Raw genomic sequence first — 19,181 nt, 5'->3', positions numbered from 1 at the left:
TCTGTTTGGCAAGAAAATTACACATCCTGTCATCAAAACCCAATTAAGTGTCTCTACATTGTTTGAATATATAAAAGACATATTTTGAGAAACTTTCTACTTCCTCTATGAAAACCATCTGTGGCGTTATGCTATGTTCTTTGCTGTTGTAGTTAATATACGGTCCCATAGAAAAGCTCTAGGTGCTTTGTAGAATCTGTTATATCTGAGACAACAGTTGGTGCCTACTATTGTATAAAGTTGGACAATGTCATCTCAAATCTGTTATTTTTATGCTATTGTTTCGAAATCCTGAAACATATTTTCAGGATAGAAGGGAAATGTGTACCAGATGTTTATGGGAAGACATTTACACATAGAGATAGCAGAAACATATGTTTAGATATACAATAGTTTATATGAAGCATCTACAGTAGGCTATCTTAAAGTATTATAGTACTATATAGCATCTTATCCGTGATAAAGCCTAGAAGAGGTTAGTGAAATCAGACACGTATTGTGTCTATTCCCATGTAGCGGAATGCGGGGCAGACATTCCACACTAAGGTCCGAATCACAACAGAAAACAAGTCTGAATCTGCACTGTAGGTTTCGATTTAGATGTGATTTTTGATTCAACTAAAAGGGTGAAATCTGTTGCAGGTCCACAAGAAAAACGCGTGAAAGTCTGCGCCTATTGTGCAAATTTTGACATGCTTTCCGTTGCAGTTGTGATGCAGAATTTGGTGTACAATAGTCATTATGAGCATTCCGCACTTCTACGATGTGGGAACATACCCTAAGTGTGGCTCTCCAGCTGTTAAAAATAATACCACTTCCAGCATGCTGAGGGATGTAGCTTTGCAACAGCTGGAGAGATAGAATGCATTTGTAAAGTATTCAGACACTTTCACTTTTTAATTTTTTTATGTTTTGGCCTTGTACAAATAAAAAAAAAATCAAGTTTTTTCCTATCATTCTGCATTTAGTACCCCATAACAACAAAATGAAAAGAGGATATTAGAAATCTTTGACATTTTTTTGCTTCAATTTTTGTACACATCATTACTTTCAACCCTTATTCCTCCTCCCTCCCACCTCCCTCCTTTTTTATTTCCCCTCTGATTACAGCATATGTATATATGCATCGAGATTGTGGATTAACCCTGATTTTTTAACCTTTCTGGTACTCACTGTGCTCTTGGGAGCTTTTCATGCAGCAGATTTTTTTTGTAGCCTTCTTCAGATCTGTGCCTTCACACAATCCTGTCTCTGAGTTGTACAGGGATTTTTTTGTTCCTCATGGCTTGATTTTGGCTCTGATATGCATTGTGAGCTGTGAGACCTTATATACACACACAGGTGTGTCTTTTAAAATTATGTCCAATGAATTCACCAGAGCTGGACCCCAATCAAGGTTTAGAAACATCTCAAAGGCTATCAAGAGAAATGGGAGACCCCCAGAGTTATATTTCAAGTGTCATATCAAAGGGTCTGATTACTTATGTTAATGCAAATGTTAGTTTTTCATAAAAAAACATAACAAAGAATACTAACATTCTGTTTTTACATTATGGGGTTTTGAGAGCAGAATGATGGGGGAAAAATTAACACTTTTTTGTAATTTGCCCAAGGCCTCAACATAACAAAATGTAAGCAAGCAAAAGGGTCTGAAGACTTTCCAGACCCACTGTATATGATCTTTTACTGTATATCTATGTTCATCCCAGTAGCAACCATAGATTACAACGACATGTGTTACATTACTTTGTCCAGATAATTATGTATCACTTTATAAGCAAACATTGCATTTAGTGTTAAATTTACTTTTTTTCTCTATAAACCAATACAATTCTATTGACTGATGGGTTAATTTTATCTGGAGTATTTTGAACTATTGTATCTTAATTTCCAACAATGTCAGAAAGAGAGTGGCCATAGACATTCGATATAGATTGGCCGAACCCACTGATTTCCTGGCCAATTAGCTAATGTATATGCCGATCACCCAACTCTTCCCCAATGGCATATGTTGGGTAGATAAGGATTAGGCAGTTGGATTTCAACAGCAAGATCCTTTTTTCTTGGGAGTTAATTCACTGCAGTAGGTGTGCGTCAGCAGTTTTTATTCCCTTGTGTACATTCAAAACACATATACACTCATCAGAGTGAGAATGCATAAGTATGGGGATGTCACGCGAGAAAGCTGTTGGCTAAACGAGCATTCTGCAGAAAGCTTTCTAATATCTATGTGCATCTTAAGGAACTGCCCAAACTACTGATAACATACAGTGCAGTAAAATAAATGCTGATGTATCAATATAATTACTTAGCAATATAGATTTAGAATCTCTGGAAAGCTTGGTGACTAGTGTCAGCCATTATTGGCAAAGACTACTCCGAAATGGCTAGATAGAATATAAATGAATATGCCTGGACAACTCTTTGACTTTCACAGTTCCTACAGGTCTGTAATGAATGCTGTATTATATCCTCGTTTGCATGAAGCCTAATAGAAAACTGTAAAACCTATTAACAATGAATTAGACTAAGGACATGTAAATACCATCAGTGTCTACAATATCATAGCAGAAACCAAAAAATGTAATAAATATATATAGAAATGTACAAGCATAGGCAAAGCATATACAGGATGTCTGGAAAACAGGTGTGTTGTGTAGAGATTATTATATTGCTGTTTTTACTGTATTTTCTGCAGCAGCTATCAGATTTTCAAAATTCATTTCCATCTGTGTAAAATGATTCTGGGACATAAGGCTCTTCCCTGGCTTTTACTGTCTACTGTCTTATATTCAAATGTTTATTTGCCTGTGTATTTGTCTGACAAAATACACTATATGACAAGTAAATGAGAATTTTAGCCAGTTCTGATCCTTGAATATAGCAGATAATAAATACAGGGCTTGTTACAGAACTGTACTGCCTGATGACATGAGGAAATTACTGATGTGAATGCAGTCAAAATTACTAAGGCTTGATTTACACCATGTTTGACATATACAGCAGGAAATTCTCCTGCCATATATGCTGATGGGCCCATAGACTGTAATGGCAAAATGTAAGCCATAAACGTATTCTGTAGGCATGTGTTAGTTCGGAATACATAGGGATCCCACGGACCTAACTATATTGAAAAATGTTGCCAACTATTCCTATCATTACATCTATACGTTTTTTATACAAATGCAAATATATAGGCAAACAATTGCATATGCAAACATACAAAACATATATGAGCCATGTGGCATCAGTAATCTTTAACATATAAAGTTTATTACAAAGTAAGAAATACACATCATAAAATTGAGATCCCACATGGATGTGGCAGAACCGCTGGAAGCAACCATGAATATATGGGAGAATACATTTAAATAGTATTGTAAATACTGATGCAAATATTAACACTGAAAGTGAATGGTGCAAAGAATGTTCTCATTCAGCATTCATCAGCACAACCTAGTATATAAGAAGTTACTGTACCGATGTTAGGACTCAAGATGCTGCTGCCCAACGCACGTTTTGCAAACTTTCATTTTGTATATTATGTTTTGAGTTTGGCTTTAGATATGAAAGGATATTTTAACACACATGGAATATTGTGATAAGGGAGTTTATATAGAATGATAAGATATTTTCATTCTGCTACATGTGTACATTTCCTGATTGGCCTTATATCTGTTAGTATACAGCTGTGTAAGTCTGACGGTATATTTGACTGGTCAACAGGTTCTGCTGGGTGTAATCACTGAAAGTGGCATAACATTAGAGGTAGAAATGCAGTGTAGTTAAAGAGGGTGCAGATGTTGCAGTTATACCTGAGCACTGGTGTCTAATTGATGGGCACTACTCAATTCAGAAGTGAACATGTTTTTAAAATGTACCATACATATCCTCATTAGCATGCGGAGCAGGGAAGTTCTGCATGTAATCGAAGTGATGTAAGTAGTAAAACTATTTTTGCTGTGTTCTTCAATATTCCAATAGATCATTAAGAGTTCATTAATCTGCATTTAGAGGACATGTTAGTAGCCATAGCATAAATATATATGAATTCATGGCATATCATGTGATTCCAAATAAAGGTCAATATTAGAAAAAAATAGTGAAATAATACTATCAAATTATTATTATTTATAACAAAAAAGCAGCACAACAGAAGCATGAGCCACAGTTTGGAGGTTTGTCTTATGATACTTGAGGAACCACCCAAGTACTCAGCATAAAATGTGTGTAGATCGCAGCAGTATGGACTATTGTAACTAACAGATGTTCATTTTGTGGGTATTCAGTTGTTTCAACTGTCGATTGAGGTCTTTGAGTACAGCACCCAGTGAGCTGATTACCACTGGGACCACCACTGCCAGCAACACTGTATTTTGACCCATCAAATCTTCATATTTGGGCATTTTCTGTTATTGTTTCTCATCATCTCTGCCATCACTGGGCATAGCAATGTTGACGAGCCACATCCTTTTCTTTTTAACCCTTTACTGTTGAAACTTATTTGCACCTTAAAGGGGTTGTCCCGCGAAACAAAGTTGGGGTATACACTTCTGTATGGCCATATTAATGCACTTTGTAATGTACATTGTGCATTAATTATGAGCCATACAGAAGTTATTCACGTACCTGTTCCGTTGCTAGCGTCCCCGTCTCCATGGTGCCGTCTAATTTTCAGCGTCTAATCGCCCGATTAGACGCGCTTGCGCAGTCCGGTCTTCTCCGTGTTGAATGGGGCTGCTCGTGCTGGAGAGCTGCTCCTCGTAGCTCCGTCCCGTCTTGTGTGCCAATTCCAGCCAATCAGGAGGCTGGAATCGGCAATGGACCGCACAGAAGACCTGCGGTCCACCGAGGGTGAAGATCCCGGCGGCCATCTTCGCAAGGTAAGTAAGAAGTCACCGGAGCGCGGGGATTCGGGTAAGTACTATCCGTTTTTTTTTTTCAACACATGCATCGGGTTTGTCTTGCGCCGAACGGGGGGGCTATTGAAAAAAAAAAACCCGTTTCGGCGCGGGACAACCCCTTTAACATCCAAGTAATTTTTTAGGTTTCTTTTTATTGTCACATTCCTAGAGCCATAACTTTTAAAATTTCCCATCAACATAGCCATATGAGGTCTTGTTTTTTGCAGGACCAGTTGTATCTTAATGACATCATTTTGGGGTATCCAACTCTTGGGAACATATAACATTTTTATTTCTTTTTATTTCTTTCTTTTCTAAAGGCAAGATTAACAAAATTTGCAATTCTATCATGTTTTTTTTTATTTTTAACGGCTTTCGCTGTGCAGTGTAAATAATATGTTTAGTTCATTCTGCTGGCAAGTGTGATTATGCCAAAACCAAATTTATATAGTTTGTTTGCAACAGGATCCCGACAGCCAAGTACCTGCTCTCCCTGGCATGGGGGACCCACACTAGTTTTCTGATGCAGCCGCCATCAAAAGACAGTGCATCAGAATAAAACTCTTAACAGTTGCCGTCAAAAGACATATGTGCGATCATCATTGGGTTAATGATAGTCAAATTGGGCGTGTTATGATAGACCAAGACTTTGTCTTTTTGCAAACAGAAATCCCAGAACATTTCTATAACTTCATTTTTAACCATTTTTCCGGGCCTATGGTCCCACCAGTTCTTATTGTGGGCAGATGGCAGTTTTGTCTTTATTTGTACTCAATCTGTGCAATTTTTTGCAACAGCTGAGTTCGTGGTCGATTGTTTCATCAGCTTCTTTACAGAGTTGGCATTTTGCAGCTGTTATAGATTTTTCCACCCTGGCTTTTATCACATTAGTCCTGATCGCCTGTTCTTGTAAGGCGAAATAATAATAGTTATTATTATTATGATTTTGCAATTTTCTTTTTTAGGTTTTTGCAAAGTGGTCAATTAAAAACAATACGCTCAAGTTCATGTCTAAATATAACATGATTAACACTATCCTATTAATGATATATTTTTAACTCAATTTTCAGATTTTTTTTTCTTTCTTTACTTATATTAGCCACTAGGTTATGTGAATTAGCGATTAAAAGGTGACAGCATGTGCATGATAAGGTCAGGCAAGAGGCGTTCCCCGGTGACACGGTACGTCTCCATACTAATGAAATGTGCCCTCCATAAATTTAGAGTGTGTTCTGTTATTTGTGATGGAATAACAAAGTAGACAGGAGCTGTTATATGATTCAGTAATGCTTAACGTGTCATTTTCATTTTCAAGTTTTGCTGCCATCTGTGACCTAGTGATAACCTGCATGTTTGTTATGCAGAAATCCCATTATACATTCATAGTTTAGTGTTCACATGGAGTTACTATACTACAGTGGTTTCCTTTAGAATGTTTTCTATCAAGTAACAGGCAAATGAGCATAAAAAGAGAAAACATTTGATGTAACCCATCACCGTAGCCAGAGTGCTTCCTTTTTCTCTTCAATCTAAATTAAAAATCTCAACCAAATCCAAAAAAAATGAACAGAGAACATTTATCTAAATATGCTGCCTTTAATGTGCATTACAGTCAAATATGTCTATTCTTTTATAATATTATCTGCACACATGCATATCCTGATAGGAGGAATAACATTAGAAGATAGGAAGCAGAAAATGTTTTCAAGGATTTCCTTCACACCCTAATTTGTGGGTTATGTTGGCTTGTAAAAGACACCATGATTTTCATGCATTTTTGGGTAGCTTTTTTATATAGAGCAGCTTTCTTGTGTGTTTGATTTAGGCTTGAAAAAAGTGATAAAAAGCGCTACAGAAAAACCCTGCATACAATTTGTATAGTAGTGTGTTTCATATTAGCCTGATGTACTTCAGCTACAATACTATCACAGAATTTTTAAATAAAAAAGTGGAAAACAAGCAAAATACAACTTTTTTACTAAAAATACTACTATATGTATGAAATCATATGTTCAATTTGCTCCAATTTATGCATTATTCAGAAGTCATAGATAAATTGGTACTTAGTTAGGTAACTGGTAGGTTTGATTTGGCCTTACAATTAAAGCACTATTTCCATCTGGGACAGTTATGGTATATACACAGGATATGCCATAAAAGTCTGATAGATGTGAGCCCCATTACTGAGACCTGCACCTGTCTGTAGAACTCACCTTCCTTGACCCTGTTTCCTCTGTATGTGGTGACTGGGAGTGGTTGGGAGGTATGGAAACAGCTTAACAGTAGTGAATAGGAGTTGTAGGTACAGTGTAGCACAGCGAGATGTGCTGTTTTGAAGTGCCAGGGTTATGGTTACAATGTAGCGTGCTGTGCGTTGCTGTTTCTGAAACTGACATTTACATCCATAAGAGCTGCAGAAGCAGCATGGCACAGCCAGATTGGATATTTTCATACTCCAGGCTACCCTGGCTGTTGTGTTCAGAGGTTTTTTAGGCCATTTGTTAAAACTAACAATCTGGATTTCTGCAGGCCTTGTTCAGGTGAAGGGCGCAATCTCAAAAATTTCTGCAATATAATCCTTTTTCTTTTCACCCTTGAACCCTTCCTATTCCCTCCCCCACTTCCCACTAAGAGCAATCTAGCATTTATTTAATAATATGCAAAAGGTTATGGTTAATGTTTTGAACCTGCTTTGATCTATATTATATTATTGTAAATCTAATAAAAACAGAATTTAAAACAAAGAAATGTCTGCAACAAATCTCCAGCAGAACTTTTATTACGGGAATGAATTCTGTTTATTACTTGAGTACATGACCTTTTCTCACCACCTGCCCTGGTAAAGATAAGTTAGTGTGTCCAGGTACACTTATTAAAGTCCCTTTAATCTGATGTTAACCTTCCCCTTTTCCCTCCCTATTTTGCCCTTTGTTTTACTATCACTTTAAGTTTGATGACATACCATTATTTGCTTGCATGCTTATATCTCTCTGCTGATTTTGTGCCCTTAATTTATCATTGGGGATGGACGACAATGCTAGAGACCCTTTCGGAGGGATGCACACTGTGCGAGGTGGCAGACGCTAATGGTAAATTCCATCGACACTCTAGTTAATGGGAGCATACATAGAAGTCGAGTCTAATTTGATGTAATGGTTCGTTTGTTTATTGCTGGTTTATTGCAAATCCAATAAAATACATTTGAACAATAAAGTCCCTTTAATCCTGGCATGGGAGTATGGAAGAATAGGGTTTAGTCTCTCTGTGGAATTTGAGAAATTTGAGTCTTTTCAAATGTACATGAAGGCTCCATTTAGCTGTATAGATTCTTTAAAAAGTGATTATATCAGCATAGCATAAGTATCTTAAATTACATACTGCGTAAAATGATTGGAATAGGTATGGCACACAAAAGAGGCACAGTGTCTTATTTTCTGGGGGGCAGAGGTGTGTCTTCTAATACTTACCTAGCAGCCGGCGTTCGGGTCCCTTGTGCTGGTCTCTGTCGTTGCAGGCTTCCGTGTCCTTGAGCACGCCGACAAAGCAGTTGTTCCTAGTATTGGGGCTTGAAAAGCCTGCTTCCAGCAAGCTAATGCTCTGATTGGTTAATTGAGCGCTGCGTCAGCCAATGAAAGCCGGCGCTCGATTAACCAATCACAGCCATTCATTGAATAACATCATTGAATGTCTGAGATTGGTTAATAGAGAGCTGTCTTTCGTTGGCTGACATGGCACTCGATTAACCAATCAGAGTATTAGTTTGCTTGAAGGAGGGGATTCAAGCCCTGCTACCAGGAAGAACTGCTCTGTCAGCTGCAACCACATGATTCCTCTTGGCTTAATTGATTGCTAATATAAAACTTTAAACGGCTACCAGATGCAATAGCAGCTGTTGATTTATGTCCTACTGACAAATTACACTCAAAAGGAGGGTGTTATCTGTACATATGATAATACTTCATAAGGGTACCTTCACACAGCACATATGTGCTGTGGGCTTTCTGCAGTCGAAAAAAAAGTGACCGCATTTTTAATTGTGCAAATGCTGTGGATTTTAACCCTTCTATTTTAAGGGTTGAAATCCACAGTATAGACCTGCAGCGTAAATAGAGAGATTTTAAAAATGTTCTCCACGCGCCTTTCACTGCAACTGCTGTAGAATTTCAGTTGCACTTTTCACTGTAGTAGAGAATACACTGCTATGACTAATAATGTGGTACATGGGAGGCACATAGCAAGCACCTCTACTCATGGGAAACGTAGTTTTCACTATATCAGCATAGGTCATGTATTCTCCAACGCAGGACTACCCAAACTGGCCTCTTAAATGGCCAGACTTATGAGAGCTTTAGGGGTGCAGAATCTTGTGCAGAGGTAGCACAGAAGGTTTTGTGCATGCACAGTTTATGTGCATATACAGTTTCTAAATGATTGAGGTACTTATATATTTAGGAATTTGGCACAACTTTTTTAAGGGCTCTTTTTGGACTTTTTTTCCCTGCTCCATTATGGAAACAGGAAAATAGAGTTCCTGCCTTATTGAATCTCTCCTATGATGGCACCAAGCAGCATCTTCTGAACCCCATAGACTACAAAGGGGTCAGTCTGGCTTCTGTTATGCTGTCCAATATTTTTCCCAGACAAAGTAGCGCAATATGTTGCATAGTATGTCAGGAATATGTGGATGGATCTGCACTAGAGACCTTGTACAATGTCTCCAATGCGGATGTGAAACCAGCCTTACCTGAACATCATATAGTAAAGTCACATGCAACCAAATTTGACTTTATGATTTCTGTGTTAATGTTAAGGCAAAAAAGCCATAAAAGATACAATTTGTGAAACTAGCATAAAATAGGTTCATAAAGAATATTGGTTCATGCCTTTCTGAAAAGTGTAGAATATATTGCTTAAATTAGACAATAGTGCCATGTCAGATAAGAGGCTATTCTAATGATTTAGCTGTTCTGTCTTTTAGTACATTTAAAATAGATCTGGACACAGGTTTTAAATGAGGATATAATGGGTCTCATGTATCAAAACAGTCTTATATAAAATGTGGCTTTGTTGCCCATAGAAAACTGTCGGAGTCAACCTGTCTATCTCTTTCTATGCAGTTTTAAAAATTAATACTAAAATCTGGTTGTTTATTTTTTTCAGTTTTTTTTATGCATGATCACTATTAAGTCCTCCATAATTATTTCAGGCAGGTCTTTAAAACACCAGTAGAATTTAGAGATATTATTAGAGGGGATTTATCAAAACTGAGGTAGCATTCAGATGCCGAAAATGCAGCCAAATGTGGCAGCAGTGCCATGTTAATCCATGGGCATGATTGCCCATGGGGCCCATTAAGCATAGGAGCCCCATACTAATCTAAGTATGTTAATATTTCAATGTACCTTCTATCATATATGATAATGTTGTGTGGCGGGATATAGAATTGGCTCCAATATATCTATGCCATGTATGAAAACTTTAATTTTGTCACTTTCTGTTTCATTTTCAAATTACCCATAATTCCTTTTATAAATTACCCATAATTCCTATTGTAAATTATCCATAATGTCTATAATAAAAAGAGAGATTTCCTGACAAATGGATGTGTGGATCCTCTTGTGAAGCATAGTACATCATCTGGTTACTTTCTAGTGTAAATTAGCCTAGCATTATGACCAAAAACTATGAACTTTCTAGTGTAAATTAGCCTAGCATTATGACCAAAAACTATGAACGTCTACAGTGCAAGAGGAAAATGGACCCTAGAGCCTTAGACTTCCAGTTCTCCAGTCTAGGTCACCGGTTACTAACTCACTCGTCCTCCTGAGTTTTCTTGACGCTGTCCCTGTTTTTTCCTATGAGTAGTTGTTGTAGGGGCCTCATTATACTGCTTTGCCTTAGGGGCCATAATGCTGGTAAGATGGAACTCGTTGGCAGAAGTGTAACAGCCACAAGGCCCAGTCTCCTTGCTCTGAATGTGACCCAAAGTTTGATCACTGTAGACTTCTATAGTGAACTAAGCTTCATTTTCTTCACCCACAGAGAGTTCAAGTCTTTTGGTCATAATGCCAATGCTAAAATGCAGCTCATATCAATCAGATATCGACCTTACTTTTCTAGAGTTCTTTTGCACTTATGAGTTGCTATAGGAAACTCTTTCCCCTTCAATTACTTTTGAGAAATCTTCCCCAATGTCTGCATAAACTATTGATATGGTGCTGCAGAACACTCAGAATATGACAGCAGGTGGGTTTGGGGACACCTCCACTAATGTCATGTGTTATAAAATGAGTGAAAGTGGGAATATCATCGTGCTTGTGTTGAAATGATTACTACTTATATATAATGAAGTGAATTTTAGATATTCCCTAAGTACTTTAACAAAAGCTAACTGCAGCTATTTATTTCATTGTGAAACATAAATGGTGAGGGCATATTGTGTTCAATGTAATTTAAAATGTAAAAAATGTTAACAAGGAGGATTGTGGTACAGGAAAGCATATCAATTATTCACTCCTCGCTGAAGAACACAGACTATAGTATACTGTTCATTTATTTTTACTTTAATGCATTAGAGGATACCATTCAGCACCATTCTTACAGAGAATAAAGCCAAAGCCATGAGCTATCATTTATTTAGTTCCACATAAAATATTTCTTTCTTATTTATATTAATTTATTATACACAGTACATAAAAAAATAAAACTTGGTCTATCAAATAATAGAAAATAACTTGGCGATCATTCTCTATACTGAATGCAGCACATAAAGGAAGATGTAATTGAAATAAAAGAGTATTAAATGAACATAAAATAATCTGCTTTGCTCATCACGTTTTTTAATTTTCCTTTGACAAGTTGCATCTATCAAACCTTTTATTTTTCAAAGTATATATTACTTAAATTTACTGAACATGAGCATGCATGGTAGCTTCACAGCAGATCAAAAGGTGGACAGCCTCCTAACATACGGCCTTGAACAGCAAAAAATAGATTTGCTTCAATTTCTTTCCACCCGGAAAATTGGCATAACTACTGGGGGGAAAATGGGATCTTGCAAAGGCATTACATTCGTGCAGGCCATGGAAACAACAACCAAAACTAATGAAACAAATTTTATGACCGGACACCAACATCAAACAAGCCTAAGCCAGATGTGCTTACAAACACCCACAGGGAAAATAGCCACATCAGACCCAACAACACATCAGATAACATCATATTTACCAATGCACTAAACAACCACACAAATGTAAATACTATGTAAGTTTGAGGTATTGGTTTATATTTTGGCCAAAATACTTAAGCTCAGAAGCCCACGTCAAGAGTCCTTGTTGTCTTGTGAGTTCCTACATTAACATGACAACTACAACAAAGGAAAGGAGAACCCTACCTACAAGCGGAGCAATTGTCCCTTTAGGGATGGCCCAATGCTAGAACTTAGGGGCTAACTGTCTCGCCCTAGAGGGTAATAAGTAGAAGCACCAGACAAGAAAAATACAATATAACACACACTGGACAGGACACTTCACACCAAGTGTAGTTAACTTCTACCAAGATACACAGAACACACCCCTGTTCACATCAAGTGACTGTAACATAAAGGAATCACCACACAGAACAAATAATTGTTTACACCTAATATTGTCTCACCTTCAGACACACACTGAACAGGATCTTGTTCACACCAAGTGTAGTCCACACCTTCAGAAATAAGGAAACCCCACTCAGAACCTTATGTATGCATAGATAAATAGGAGATAGTTAAAGTATCCACAAACCGAGAAAGGGGCAAGAGCGTCAGACACCAATTTGATGTAAAAGGAACATAGTGTCAGATATCACCTGAAAATTTACAGGACATCAGATGTCTGGAGGTTGCTCTTGATCAAAGGGGCCTGCAGAACATGCAGACAGGGAGATAAGGTGTCCAGACAGTCTTCAGGAAAAGTGGGTGAAGCAACTCAAACAAGCAGCATGCATGGCACCATGTACTGAGAGGGAAAGGAAACATGGATACATGTCTAGCACCCTAAAACAAAAGGGGCAGCAAATTATTTGCACAGACCAGTGGTGATTGGCTGGTTAGAGCAATCCATACACTCAGCCGCTCAATCATCTCACACATGTGGAAGTGTGCTCTTGATAACTCATAGAACTACAGATTCCAGGAGGAATATGTAACAGGCAGAAAAAGTTGACTCAAGTGGCAGTTTCTGTATTTGGCACAGTATGAAACACACAATCTCATAGGCCTGATAGATTTAGCATTGCTTTCCTCATTGGAAGTTATACCGTTGATACTAAATATTCAGTACCCTTTTCAAGACTAGAAAATTAAGCAAGCAATTTTAGAGCTTTATTTACAATCATAAAGACTAGTCTGGAGAGGTTTAATAAGACTTCTAGTTATTATGTTAGCCCTAAATATATGTCTGTTGTATTAAAATGCTCTAAACTTATTAAAATGCACATGTCTCTTAAAGGGCTACTCCAACAAAAACAAACATTTCCATCCTTGCCCCCCCCCCCTCCCTCACCTGATTGCCAATCACACTCTGAAAATTGCCTCGGTATATTTCAGTCACTTACATGCAGTCCAGCCTCTTGTCTGATACTTATTAGCCACCATCTTGATACTGAGATTTTAGCTTTCACTTTTACATTAATACCATGATCCATCAGCATAGCATTAGCTAAAAGCTATACCATTTCTTCCTGCTGCATGGACAGTTTAATTATTATTATCTTCTAGAGTATTTTAAATATGCTACAGACCATAAGTATCAGAAGAATTAGCTGTGATATCTTCTATTAATACCTGTGTGACAGGAGATGTGTGATCATTATCAGTAATTATGACAAGAGTGTGTATTTCCGCCTTTAAGCATTTACTTTGACTAGACCACAGACTGACTAGAAACTGAATACATAAACCTAAGTAAATCAGAGCTGGTCAGTATTGCAATCACATGACCATCTGAGGAAAAAGAGGTCAGATGTTACATATAGAAAGGAATAACCAACCAAGGTAGCATTAGCTAACTTATATATACTGGGAGGCTGGCTACATAATGAATAAAAAACAATTTCACCCGAGTGTCACTTTAATAAATTTGGTAAATTTTGGTCTATCTTAAAGCTAGAAAAATGGAAGCCTACTATAAGCTATTCTCTGGCTTAACACTTGCTTTTCAAGAGTGGAGAGAAAAGTTGCAAATTTTAGGGAAATTATGATTAGCGTCCAAATTTCTAGCCACAGCACTTGAGCAAATCAAATAATACATTTCCTACATTGTTTAATGCATTTTTGGTGGTGTTTTTTCTGTTTTCCTTTTTTTTCCAAAATGTTGTGGCCAGATGTTATTTTAAAATCTATTGTAAAATATTGTAAAGTCTACGTACACAGTGGGGGAGATTTATGAGACTACCTAAAAGAAAAACAGTTTTTTTTAAATTGCAACGCTTCATATACAGCTTTTATATTTGATAGTGTCCTTAGAAAATGAAACGTGCTGCGATTGGTTTCTATGATAATGTTTCTTGTAATTAGCTTCATGCAGTAAGGGCTCATGTCCATGGGCGAGTTGGATTCCGCATGTGGGAGCCTACAGCAGAATCCGACCCTGCCCGTGGCCGAGGACTCTGCTTGCCTGTCCGGGTCTTCTTTTTTTCTGTACTGCAGATGTGTACGGAAGCACCGGATGGCTCACCGACATACATGCACAGTAGAGGGTTTTTTTTCAAACAACTGCTTTCCCGCAGAATCCGATGCCTGTCCGCAATGTCAATGGTAGCCATCCTTGCAAGAACCGCACTGAAATGGAGCATTCTGCAATTTGATTTCCACACCTAAAGGTCTGCAAATCATATCAGCATGCTTAATTCAGTTGTGGATGCCCATGTTTCTCTATGGGCAGATCATACTACAGATCATCTGCACTGGTGCCCTGCGCGGATTCCACAATTCAAATCTGCCCATGGACATTGGGTCTTAGTCTGCCATACTGTTTTGGTTTGTGACTTTTTTGTATGCTACAATATTTTGTTGTCGGTGCCATGCTCTTATTATGAATTTTTTTCTGCCATTTTCCTCCATAGGCTTCTATAGAACGTTTTGATCAACAGAAAGAAATTCTATACATACTGTCATAAATAAAAAATGTCAGCAGAACCACTTATATAAAACATAATTTAAAAAAAGAAACCATTTCAAATGTATGGCATTTCTTACATGCATTTAAATACACAGAGAAAAAATGTTGTGAAAGAGCCCATGTGCTGTTATATTCCAAATAGTCATTAGAAGGGAATAGAAGGAAATATAGTAGATATGGTATGTTTGACTATATTTGCTAAATATTTTGTATAGTTCTCAAGGAGGCATTTGTACATTAAGCTTTGCCACTTGTATGAAGATTGTTTGGCATGTTAAAGTCAGCTTTTTGTCTTTTTTCTGTTTTGCAGAGCAAGAGGAGTGTGTTAATTGTACAGATGAATGCAGAGTACTCGGTCATTCTGACAGGTGTTGGATGCCACAATTTCCCACAACAAACCAGGTGGAAAATGCAGATTATCGCACAAATCTCTTTGTTCCAACTGTTGAAGCTCACGTTGAGACTGAGACTTATGAAACTGTAAACCCCACTGGAAAAAAGACCTTTTGTACATTTGGAAAAGACAAAAGAGAGCACACTATTCTCATTGCCAATGTAAAACCATATTTAAAAGCCAAGCGTGCCCTGAGTCCTCTTCTGCAAGAGGTTCCTTCTGCATCAAGCAGCCCAACCAAGACATGCATTGAGCCTTGTGCCTCAACTAAGGGACCATTGAATGGCTGTGAAATAAAATCAGGAATCTTGGCTGAAACAACCAATCAATACCTGTCTTCTGATAGTCAGTACATATCACCTAGTAAACAGACAAAGGACCATCAATATATTGCATCAGACCCCATGGCTCATGTGTTTGCTGATGTGCACTCCAGAGTTAGCCGAGACTCAAGTGAAATGGACGCTGTCTTAGACCATCTGGAGCATTCAAATCGTGATTTGGGCCGAGAATCTGTAGATGCTGAGGAAGTTGTGAGAGAAATTGATAAGCTTTTACAAGACTGTCGAGGAAGTGAACCAGTGGCTGTAAGAAAGTGAGAATAACGGGGAGGCTATTATGTTTGCCTTTGTCAAGTTAATACAGTTTTCCCTTGGAACAGCACATTTGTAGGGAAGATGGAGAATGGATGCTGCTCTGTGGCTCTAAGTGAACGTTTAAAGTGCCCCCAAATCTTGTACTGTTTTTTTCTGTTATTCAGATTACACTGGCTTTATTTTGACAAAAAAATTCTATTGGACGCAGTCAAGAAAAATATGTTGTAGTAAATATTGACAATCTGTTGTACAAGGGAACAGAATTCGGAACTACTTTTGAAGTTGTGCAACTTCCTAATGTAGTTGATGTGACTTTTCATTTGCTGAGGAAAAAACCCATTGATTAACAGGGTTGACTAATTTATGTGTGGATTTTAAACAAGCATCACTAGCTTCTAATTAAAGTCCTAACTAATTTTGCTGTAGTCCTAGCTGCACCAAACATCAACACCCATTTGTGGTAAACATTTCTATATAAATGAACAACATTCCAAAACATTTCAGTACAACATGTCCGTGTCATGTAGTCCATTTCCATGCCACACATAGTAATATATAAAAATTATATAGTCGATTTATTGTGTCCTGCACTAGCATAAGCTAATTCACTTTATGTAAAATGAAAAGTGTTGAAAAAAAGAATTTTAGTGTCCTACAAAAAATCTACAGTATGTTCAAACCTGAATATCTATATAGAGAGATAATTATGTTTGGCAACCTCTATTAATGGGGTTCTTAAAAAAGAAAACTATTTTTACCATTTAAAGGTAAAATACTTAAATAGAGACATCATAAAAATGTTTTTTCTATTAATTTGTGGACACTAAAATTTGCTCAGGAAAATAAATGTCCTACTCATTGAAGCAAATATCACATCACCATTTAAATGTGCAAATGTAAGAAGATTTAAATGTGTTTACATCAAAATGGCATATTTTTATGATTTATTTGCAATTTTAGTGCATATGAGCCAAATCGTTGAGTGTATAAGAGCTATATTGTGTATTTTATTAAATTAATATATAGTTGTGTTGCAAAAAGAAAAAAAAAAGAAAAAAATATTTGGGCTTATATCGTAAATGGCAAGTGTTGCCTCAGTAGATGTCAAACTCTATGAGTTTTTGTTTTCCTGTTTCCTCTTCCCCTGTGGAGTATGGGAAGCAGCGCCTCAGAGCTAAGTCTCTTGTTAAATGTATGGTCTTAAAACTGCAGTGGTACATAATCTGTTCAAAATGTGTTCAAGTGGACTGTCAGAGCAAGGTGAGCAAGAAACAAACATGTTCTTCAACCATGCCATTGTAAAAAGTTTACATTTAAGCCCATATGAGAAAACCAAAAAGAACAAAACATATAAAGCCTTAGAAACATTTTTTTTCCTCCCGTACTGACACCGATTTTGGATCATATCAGTAGCACTAATTTTGAATTACATGAATAAAGTTACAAATAAAATATGGATCTTTATTGAAATGCATTCACACAATTGAAAAAAATTAAATGGGTTTATGAGATTAGGAAAACGGTTCTACCCCTTTCCGGAAACAGCAGCACCTTTGTCCGTGAGTTCTGTCTGACATTGCAGATCAACAAGTCTGGCACTTGCCATTTGCTGCTGAAAATCTTTTATTGATTTATAGCAAATACATGTTCAGGATGTGTTTTGGCCTTTCCAGCCTTTCTCAAATAACGTCTAAGGGCTCAGTCACACGGGCGCATCGGCGCTCGTATTACTGCAGGTAGCAGACGGCCGTACCTGAAGACGGACGTCTCTCTGCAGCGCCGGAGGAAAGAACATGTGACCGGCTCCATTGCCGGTCATGTGCTCTTTCATCAGCGCTGCAGAGAGACGTCCGTCTTCAGGTACGTCCGTCTTCTAACTGTCAGTCACACGGGCGCATCGGCACCGGTGTACGGGTGCCGATGCGCCCGTGTGACTGAGCCTTAACATAGAAATAAATAACTCACATAAGTCTCATATTAATGACATCAACAATCACCATAGTAAACTATCTACCGGGTTTTCTCATAGTCCTTCAATAATGATGTCACAGAAGAACATCTTATATCCTATAGCAGCTATTTAGGATGCAAGACATTCTTCTATGTTACCTGTTTATTATTGAAGGACTATGAAAAAACCTAGTAGGTAGTTCACTATTGTGATTGTTGATGTCGTTAATATGAGACATATGTAATCTATTTATTTCTATGTGAAATGTGCATTAACATATCACTTGAATAAGCTTGGACAGGTCAAAATGCATCCTGAACCTGAACACGTATTTGCTTTAATGCTATAAAATATTCTTCAGCAGCAAACAGCGAGTGCCGGGAGTTGTTGAAATTTACTGTTGAAGTTTTCCACGAGCTCCGCTTGGAGCTGGAGTGCTGATCAAGTTTGCCATCACTGATTTTGCAGATCATCTCCATTGAAGTGAATGAAGCAGAACTGCAATACTTGACCTAATCAATGGATAGGAACGGTGCTGTTTCTGGGGGAAAAACATCCTTTGCTTCTAATCCAGGACAAGCCCCTTAAAGTGTCTTTGATGCAGACTTGACTCAATGCTATTTGCGAAAGGACAAAAATAATTTTCTCTAAAAATGATTATACTGCGGTTTCGTTCAAGATCTCCACCAAAGTCCCAGTTCAATAAGCCCTGATATGTCATGTTTACTAAGCATCGCAAATTCATGAGGCAATTCAGAAATGCATTCGCTGTTAAGCTCCATTTTTTGCATTATGAGCAGTCTTATGGAAACGCTACACTTAGCAAATGTGTGCCATAACAACGTAGTAGGCGAATACTAGGATTTATTTATAAATACATGTAAAATCATATTCTTGTGCCCAGAGACATTTCTAAAAGACATAATTTTACTAAGTGCACGTTTCTTTGTCTTTTTAATACATCTTTATAAAATAAAAAGAAAAAAACAACGACATAAAAATACAAGATTTTTATACATAGGATATGCACAGACACATACTGAGCGGAACAAACATTACTGTCCCCTGTGTAGATTATGTACAATGTATCAACATCTCTCTCCGGAGCTGGGAAAACGAATGTGAGTTTGAATTCAAATGGAACAAGTTGGTGTTATAATGACCATAAAAACTCGCCGA

General features: G+C 37.4%; 1 protein-coding gene across 3 annotated transcripts in view; it reads left to right on the top strand.

Annotated features, from left to right (window-relative positions):
- Positions 1 to 18,010, top strand: part of PCDH17 (protocadherin 17) — a 189,054-nt gene extending 171,044 nt beyond the window's left edge. For all 3 annotated transcript variants that reach the window (XM_066581421.1, XM_066581412.1, XM_066581428.1), the window contains one exon: positions 15,372 to 18,010. In XM_066581421.1, coding sequence (XP_066437518.1) covers positions 15,372 to 16,054 — 683 coding nt within the window. In that variant the 3' untranslated portion in view covers positions 16,055 to 18,010. The remainder of the gene's footprint in view (positions 1 to 15,371) is intronic.
- The last annotated feature ends 1,171 nt before the right edge of the window (positions 18,011 to 19,181 follow it).

This window comes from Eleutherodactylus coqui, chromosome 1 (assembly GCF_035609145.1).
Source record: "Eleutherodactylus coqui strain aEleCoq1 chromosome 1, aEleCoq1.hap1, whole genome shotgun sequence".
NCBI classification, from domain to species: Eukaryota; Metazoa; Chordata; class Amphibia; order Anura; family Eleutherodactylidae; genus Eleutherodactylus; species Eleutherodactylus coqui.
The sequence above is the reverse complement of the archived record's forward strand: the minus strand, read 5'-3'. Positions and strand labels throughout refer to the sequence as shown.